The 8,734-nt window shown below is 34.2% G+C and overlaps 1 protein-coding gene across 1 annotated transcript in view; it reads left to right on the forward strand.

The window, feature by feature from the left end:
* PPA2 (inorganic pyrophosphatase 2) overlaps positions 1 to 8,734 on the forward strand; it is a 115,813-nt gene that overhangs the window by 95,192 nt on the left and 11,887 nt on the right. Inside the window, exon 9 of the mRNA XM_017862961.1 lies at positions 1,446 to 1,515. Within this exon, the coding sequence (XP_017718450.1) occupies positions 1,446 to 1,515 (70 nt within the window). The remainder of the gene's footprint in view (positions 1 to 1,445; positions 1,516 to 8,734) is intronic.

The raw sequence follows: 8,734 nt of genomic DNA on the forward strand, positions 1-8,734 counted from the left end.
CCCCCCCCCCCCCCCCCCCCACCATTCTTTTCCCAGAATTTCCAAGGAATGTTTTACTTTGGTTTAGTTATAATGTTAAAAGCATTATATGTATTGTAATTAGTACTTTGTATACCATACTTTCTTCACAGGACCAGCACTTTTTTTACAGTGTCTGATTTTTTGCCTGGTTCTTTTAAAATTTATTTTTGACAGTCATCAAGGAAACATCTGACTTACAAGGCTCTGCCTTTTTCAATTTTCAGCTTGCTTAAACGTGAGCTGTAGAAAAGAGAATACAAAAAACTTCATCTTTTCTTTTTCCCTCAACTTTTAATTTCTGGGGTACATGTGCAGGATGTGGAGTTTTGTTACATAGGTAAACGTGTGCCATGGTGGCAAAAAAGCTTAGCCTTAAAGATGTTACTGCTAACTTTCATCAAATTCTATTCATGCCAAGAATGAAAATGAATCCCACATTAGGAGTCTGGATAGAAACCAAAATGACCACTTATTATAATCGCTGTATACTCAGTGTCATCAATTACAGAGAGATATAGACAGATGTTTTTTATCACTGATATCTCAACATATTCCACAAAGCTATTGTGAAAATAAATTTGATAATGTATATCCTTAGGTCCACTTGAGGGGGAATATGTTTACGTGTGTTTTACCTATTATTTTATCTTTTAGGGATCTGCTAATCACTTTTTCTTCTATTTAAAAAAGTTAATTTGGCTTTAACTCCCTTCTCTACCACCTCTTTCTTTATCCATTTTAATCTGCCTGTTCCTTTGATGAAATTTTAAAAAAATCAGTCTTAATATGTTTCAGAGGAATAATGCTTTTGCTTTTGTCTAGAGATTGGCAATATGTAATGAGTGGCATGCTTTTAGAGGTATAGGAAAGGCGTTTGACTCTATGGAGCCTTCCCTAGTCAGGGAAGGAGCTGCTATTCCTATGCCTGGCTGAACTTCCCTACATATAAGAAAATAAACTTTATATTCGTATAGTTTCCTCTTTAATCTCCTTATCTGTGAAAGAGATTCTGCAAAACTTTAAGTAGCTCATTACAACGTTTGTCACCTTGCTTAGAGGAAAATTTATCGTAGGTCCCATTCTGTGGGTCAAATTTGCTTCCTCTTTTCTTCAATAAAGGTGAAGTGCAATTGTGGTGTAGCTTTTTATATATACCTGGAAATTATTAGGATTTGTGTAATATAATTTTTAAAAATCTTTTGTCATTCTGGAGAGTGCTTTGCTGTGGACTACTCTATACTTATAACCTTGCCTGAAAGAATATACAATAATTTTCATTGTCTTAATTTTTATTCATTCAGTTTCTAGTCATTGGTTGAAAGTATACAACTGATGTGGAGTATTTGGAGTTAGTTTTTGGGGGTTTTTTTGGTAGTTGTTTCTTTTTATCCTGTTTAATAATAGCATTCTCTTTTCCTCTCCAGCACAAACTTGCAGATATCTGATAGCCCTTTCCGTTGCACTCAAGAGGAAGCAAGATCATTAGTTGAATTGGTAAGGGGCAAACATCCAAGACATCCTTTAATCTTATAAATGTCATAGGAAGTCTAGTAGAAATTCTGAAACCTCTAGCAATGAAATGTGTCAAGTCCTTTTGAGAAGCATAAAGTTTACAAATCACACTGAAATCTACTTTTTTAATTCAAGGAATTTAAATGAAAACTTTAAAACCTTTTAGTTGAGTTTTAAATTTTGTATTTGAAAGTACATTAACCAGTTAGCTAATTTCATATGATGCTGTTTTTGTTATCATCAGTTTATTATTGTTTATATAAATATGCTCTCCTCTGTACTGTTGTATCTCCATGAATTATCTTCTGTCCAGTGTCTACACTGGAACTGGCTATTGGCACAGTTCCAGCTTAAGACAAATAAAATTGGCCCAGCATGGGAGCTCATTCCTATAATCCCAGCACTTTGGGAGGCCAAGGCGAGTGGATTACTTAAGGCCGGGAGTTTGAGACTAGCCTGGCCAACATAGCGAAACCCCATCTCTACTAAAAATATAAAAAGTTAGCTGGGCCTGGTGGTACCTGCCTGTAATCCCAGCTACTTGGCAGGCTGAGGCACAAGAATCACTTGAACTTGGGAGGCAGAGGTTGCAGTGAACTAAGATTGTGCTGCTGCACTCTAGCCAGGCCAACAGAGTGAAACTCTGTCTCAAAAAAAAAAAAAATTGAAAATAAAATAAAATTACGTTTTCACCTTAAGAAAATAAAATTGGTAAGACCCTTTGCTTTTTTATTTCCCTTTAGTTTGGCTGTCTCACATGCTTTCCTTCTGTAAGCTGAGCTGATATCCTTGGATTTTTATATGTCTTAGTGATAATGCTGCATAGAGGCAACTGAATTTATTAGTAAATTAATGACTGATTTGGAGATCACTAAATTAGAAAATTTATATTCAGATAACCAAGTAATATTGCTTATATAAAGTGTATTTAGGAGTGGTCTTAGGCTAGAAATATCATTTATAAATTAAGGGTTTTAAGAACCATGAGGTTGAAAACTAGTGAATTTAGATCTTTACACCAAGAACAACAAAATGTTCCTAAATGTTAGCTCATCACTGTGGCTGCTTTTAATTTATTGGTTTTTTATCCCCCCACTAATGTATTGGCTATCTAGTGCCTGTTATGTGGTAAGATGTAGGTGCTGGGAATGCAGTATTAAAGAAAAGATACAAAAACCTCTGCCCTTGTGTAGCTCGCATTTTATCTGGAGAGATGGATAAGAAGGAAATATGCAAGTAAAATAATGAACATTTCAGAGAGCAATAAATGCATTCTGAAAAATGACAAAAATGAGCAGGGACAAGGGGATAAAATGCCGGAAGTGGGATGGGAGTTGTAGTTATTAAAAAAGCGGTCAGCCACAGCCTTACTAAGAAGAGGGCTGAATATGTGCCAAGAATTGTAGAAGGTAAGGTCCAGTGAAGGAAGAACATTCAAGGCCACACTCCCAAAGGCCCTGAGGCAAGAGGATTTCTGAGGTATTCAAGAAACACCCAAGGTGACCATAGTGACTGGTAGAGAAGAGAAAGTATGGGGAGAAAGGAGGAGATGAGATGGGAAATGTTTGGATCTGGGTTTGAAAATGGGGGTCGATTATGAAAGACTCTGTGCAAGCTATTTAAGGATTCCGTTTCTTATTCTGAATGAGGTAGGGAACCATTAAAATATTTTCAGCAAAGGAGTGGTCTAATCTGACTTTGATTTTAACAAGATCATTCCGGCTGCGTTTGTGAGAATGGGCTGTAGGCGATAATTAGATTAGAGAAAATACAAGGAAGCTGTTACAATAATGCAGACCACATTATTTTCTCCAAGTTATCAGTTTTGCATCTATGTAGATTATATTCAGAATTTGGTTTTCATTACTTCTTTAAGGATAATAATGAAGGGCAACAAAAACTTTTCATCTTTGTACAAGCAATCTAATCTCAGATTAAGTCTATTCCATGTATTTCAGTTGTAGATTCATAAATAATATAGTAGATACTTGTCTTAAAATTAACCACAGGCTCAAAGTTTCTATATTAGATTCTGTTTTTTTCATTGCTTTCTATCACATTAGTGGCAAAACAATAAAAATAAATTGGAGGACGTATATATGATCTATTTAGATTAGAGGAATAAGATTATAATTCAGAAAGGTTAACATACAGCTTTAATTACCTGGCTTGGTAACTTGGTTGAGCTTTATAATAATGAAGAACACACTATACTGAATAATTTTTCACTGAGAATACTGCATCAGAAATTCACAAATTAGAGAAACTAGTGCCTCTTCACTAGCTCAGTGGAACTTCATGTATGCCAGTTTTCATCATTAAATATTTGTAAGTCAAAGAATTACCCCATTAGCACCCTCATGAATGATTTGGTGTTCTTAGAGCCCAGATTAGTTAACACCCTTCTCATATAAAGTTTAATTTGTAATAATGAAATTTTTTATTATAAAAGCATTTTGTCTCATTTCGTCTCTTCAGAATCACATTGAAGTGTTTGAATCAGAATTATTTAGGTGTATATTTCCATGTCTCTTCATTTTGCTGTGTACTGAATATTGTACAGTCTTCAAAGTGCTGTCATTTTTTGTTTTTGCTTTTTTTTTTTTTTTTTTTCCTTTAATTGCTTAGAATAATTGAAGACACAGAAGCAGAAGTCATTCATCATACTTGATCAGATTCAGACCGTATCAAGTCCTGGGTTTGTATGAAACAAATTAGAAGACCCAGATTTTGTTAGTAGCTTAGAATGAGCGAATTAACAAGTCTAACATGTACCTAAGTAATATTATCTTGAGACTTATCTGTAGGTGTTAAATGAGTCCAAAGTATGGTCATTAAAAGGCCAGACAGTAATGGAAGTTTTCACTTTTGAGATGCATATTGCTAGAATACTCAGGACATGTTGATTGAGATTTTAGAATATGGTTAACTGTTTTGTACTTTTAAAATAGACAAAGAAAAGAAATCGACTAAACTTTTCAGTGGTTAATAGAACTATTGTAGGAAGTATATGCTGGATGAACATGTATTGATCAAAACACAATTAAGTGTGACACTGAAACTAAACAAATTGTTAGTCATCCAACAATGTGTACAAATCAGTTAGGAAAAATATTGTCAGAATATCCAAGAAAAATAAAATATAAACTAACAAATTGATGAATATTATTAAGAACCATCTTAGAAACAAAATAGAAAATATCTACAGAAGTAATTTATCGTACTTAGGTTAGAGATCTTAAGAAGGATAGATCTGAAAAGATTTCAGAAGGAGAATTTAAATGATCAAAATGATTATTGGGCTTTGTTTACAAATATAGATGTTTGAACTATATATGATCACAGAAAGCATGACTGTATCGTAACAAGTTTTGTTCATTTGATCCCAACACACTAGGGAACCATAAAAGGCAGAGAGAGTGCTCTCAGTGAGCTACAGCATGTGGACCCTGGCAACAGGACCCTGTATGTAATAGTTCAACTGCAGGACTACTCAATTATTATTTCTTTTTTTTTTTTTTTTAAGACACAGGTTCTTCTAGCTCTGCCGCCCAGGCTAGAGTGCAGTGGCATGATCATACAGTTCACAGCAGCCTTGACTTCCTGAGCTCAATTGATCCTCCCACCTCAGCTTCCCAAGTTGCTGGGACTACAGGGGTGTGCCACCACACCTGGTGAAGTTTTTCTAGTTTTTGGTAGTGGGGGGGTCTCACTATATTGCCCAGGCTGGCCTCAGACTTCTGGCCTCAAGCAGTCCTCCCACCTCAGCCTCCCAAAGCACTGAGATTACAGGTGTAAGCCATCGCACCCAACCTACATTTCTTTTTGTAAAGTTTTTTTTTTCTTTTTAACCTTCACCTGATTTTATAGCCAAAAGATATGAGATTCTTCCCCAATACTTGAGAATTTTGTGACTAACAGTTGGATCTTTATTTCAGGGAGCAAGGCTCAGAGCATTTATAGAGAACAAAGAAATGTGTGTTTGTGTGTGCATGTGTGTATGTGTATGCAAAGACATGATTTGCCTTTCAGATAATATTAGTTGATAGTCTTTAAAGATATTTGATTTGACTATTGGGGGTTAAGATGCTACTTTTAGGACCCTTTAGCTAAATACTATTTTGGGAATGTTGAGAAGATTCAAACAAAATGTACAAGATTAATCTAATGGACATACATAATTAGTGAATACATAATTTTTTCAAGTACATGTACACATTTCCAAAAATTGAGTAGATATTAGACCACAGATAGAGTTGCAAAAGACTTACTGTCATGCAGACCACATTCTCTGTCTACAATATAATCAGTTATGAAAATATTAAGATAAAACACACGTTTATGTGTTTGGAAATTTAAAAGTACTTATAAATCAGGCCTGAAAAAATATAAATAATTTATATTTAAAGCTAAAATATTTAAAATTGAAAGACAACTGAGTCAATGTATGGTAAAACTTATGTAATGCAGCAAAATAGTTCTTGAGAAATTAAATGTATACAATATAGCAGAAATGAAAGAAAATTATAGCAGTTCAACTTAACAATTACTCTGTTCATTTTCTGACTTTTATATTAGAAGAAAATAGAGTAGAGTAAATATTTGATGAAACAGAAAACACATAATGACAGGAATCAACTAAAAACAAAGCTGCATTTTCTTTCTTTTAGGGAGAACTAATTTATAGACCTGTGCAAGAAAGAGGATGAGATAGAATAGACACAAATAAAAATAGCAAGAATTAAAGTGAAGACATAACTACAGGCATAAGACATGTTTAAATAATCAGAAGAGAATACTGAAAAGCTTTTTGCAACAACTTTCTAAACACAGATGAATTGAGAATTTTGTTTAAAATATAAATTGCCAATATCAAATCAAGAATAAATAGAAAACCCAAATAAACCTGTAAAACAATACTTAATCATGCAGATGGCAATTTTTCCCATATTAATTAATGAAGTCAGTCTGTTTTTTTCATCTGAATCCCAATGAGGTTTTCACTGAACCTCACAGGGTGATTCTAAAATGTATATGAAATAGTAAAGGGCCAAGAGTAAACTAGAAAAGATTAATAAATTTAAGTAAAGGGGGAAAAAAACTGTAAACAGTAGAAGAAACCTTAAAATAAGTTACAAGATAAGCCATTGATTGGAAGAAGATATTTTCATATAAATGATAAAAGGACTAGCATCTAAAATAATAACTTATTCAAACTCACAAGATAAAGATAACCCAGTAGAAAAAAAATGTGTAAACAGCATGAATAGACAACTCACAAAAGAGGAAACATACAATGACCACTAAACATCATAATTTGCTTTATCTTACTTGTAATTAGTGGGATCAAAATAAAACACAATACAATTTTACAGTTGTAGATTACCAGAAGTTTAAAAGTCTGTTAATACCAAGAGTTTTTAGGCAAGTGAAGAAAGGGAACCTTTCATACTTGATGGTATGATAGGCATATAGATGGCTAAAACTACTTCGAAGAACATTAAGTAATTTCTAGTAAACTTGATGCTTATAATTCACTACTCAGAAATTATCTTCTAGGTACACATCTTACAGAGACACTATACATGTGTTTATGATCAGAGATAGAAAAATTAGAAACGGAATTAAATGTCTATTGATAAGAGACTGGGTGAAAAAAGTGGGACACATACAGTATGTACCGTTTATATATTTTTTAAAAAGCAGTAGCACATATTTCTTATGAATACAAACATATATAGTATTACATTTTAGAAACATAAATAAGAATAGTAAACGTCAATTTCAGCACGGTGGCCAAAAGTTACCTCTGAGAAGGGAGGAGAGTAAATAAGATTTTTATTTTTAATATACAGGGAGAAAGACTTCAGTTATAAAGATCTGAAATGACAATATTAACTCTTCTAAATCTAGAGAGTAGGTATGTGTTGTAATAGTCTCTGCATACAGAATATGTTTGAAGTATTTTGTAATTTAAAACATTTATATGCCCAGAAAAACAATTTAAAAAGATTAATGAAGCCAAAGCTAGTTCTTTGAGAAGACCATAAAACTGATAAACCTTTAGGCAGAATGATCAGGAAAGAAAAGAAGACACATTTTTCAAAGTAAGGCACGAAACAAGTAGTATCACTGCTAATTCTACAGATATTAAGAGAAAAATAAGACAATATGAACTTATTTTATATCAATAAATTTGACAGCCTGCATGAAATTGACAGATGCCTTGAAATACATAAACTACCAAAGCTCACTGAAGAAGACATAGGCATAAACAAATTAAATTTGTACTTAAAAACCTTTCTGTAAGCACAACTCTAAGCCCAGTTGGCTTCTACTACTATTGTTCAGCATTGTACTGAAGGTTCTAGCCAGTGCAATAAGGCAATAAAAAGAAGCAAAAGGCATTCAGATTGTGAGGGAAGTGGCATGAATGTCTCTGTAGCAAGTTCAACAAATTCTACCTAAAAACGACTAGAATAAGTGAGCTTAGTAAGATTGCAGGACGTGAGATTAATATAGCAAACAATTGCAGGCTGGTTGCAATGGCTCACACCTGTAATCCCAGCACTTTGGGAGGCCAAGACGGGTGGATCGCCTGAAGTCAGGAGTTCAAGTCCAGCCTAGCCGACATGGTGAAACCCCATCTTTGCTAAAAATACAAAAATAAGGCGGGCATGGTGGCGCACGCCTGTAATCCCAGCTACTCAGGAGGCCAAGGCAGGATAATTACTTGAACACAGGAGGCGAAGGTTGCAGTGAGCTGAGATCGCGCCACTGCACTCCAGCCTGGGCGACAGAGCGAGACTCTGTCTCAAAAAAAAAATACAAAAAATTAGCCAGGCATGATGGCGGATGCCTGTAATCCCAGCCACTGGGGAGGCTTAGGCAGGAGGATCGCTTGAACCTGGGAGGCAGAAGTTGCAGTGAGTCAAAATCGTGCCATTGCACTCCAGCCTGGGCAACAAGAGCCAGTGTACAAAAATAGTTGCTTAGTTGCTTGATATATATATATATATATATATATCTGCAATAATCAAGAGAATATATTCAAGAGAATATAGTAATGGCATAAAGATAGATTAGTGTAACCAAATCTACACATAGACCTACATATATATGGACAACTGATTTTCAAAATGATTTTTTTTCAACAAATAGTGCTTAAATAATTGGTTATTCATATTTTAAAACACTTTTC

This window comes from Rhinopithecus bieti, unplaced genomic scaffold (genome assembly GCF_001698545.2).
Source record: "Rhinopithecus bieti isolate Rb0 unplaced genomic scaffold, ASM169854v2 scaffold_64846, whole genome shotgun sequence".
NCBI lineage: Eukaryota > Metazoa > Chordata > Mammalia > Primates > Cercopithecidae > Rhinopithecus > Rhinopithecus bieti.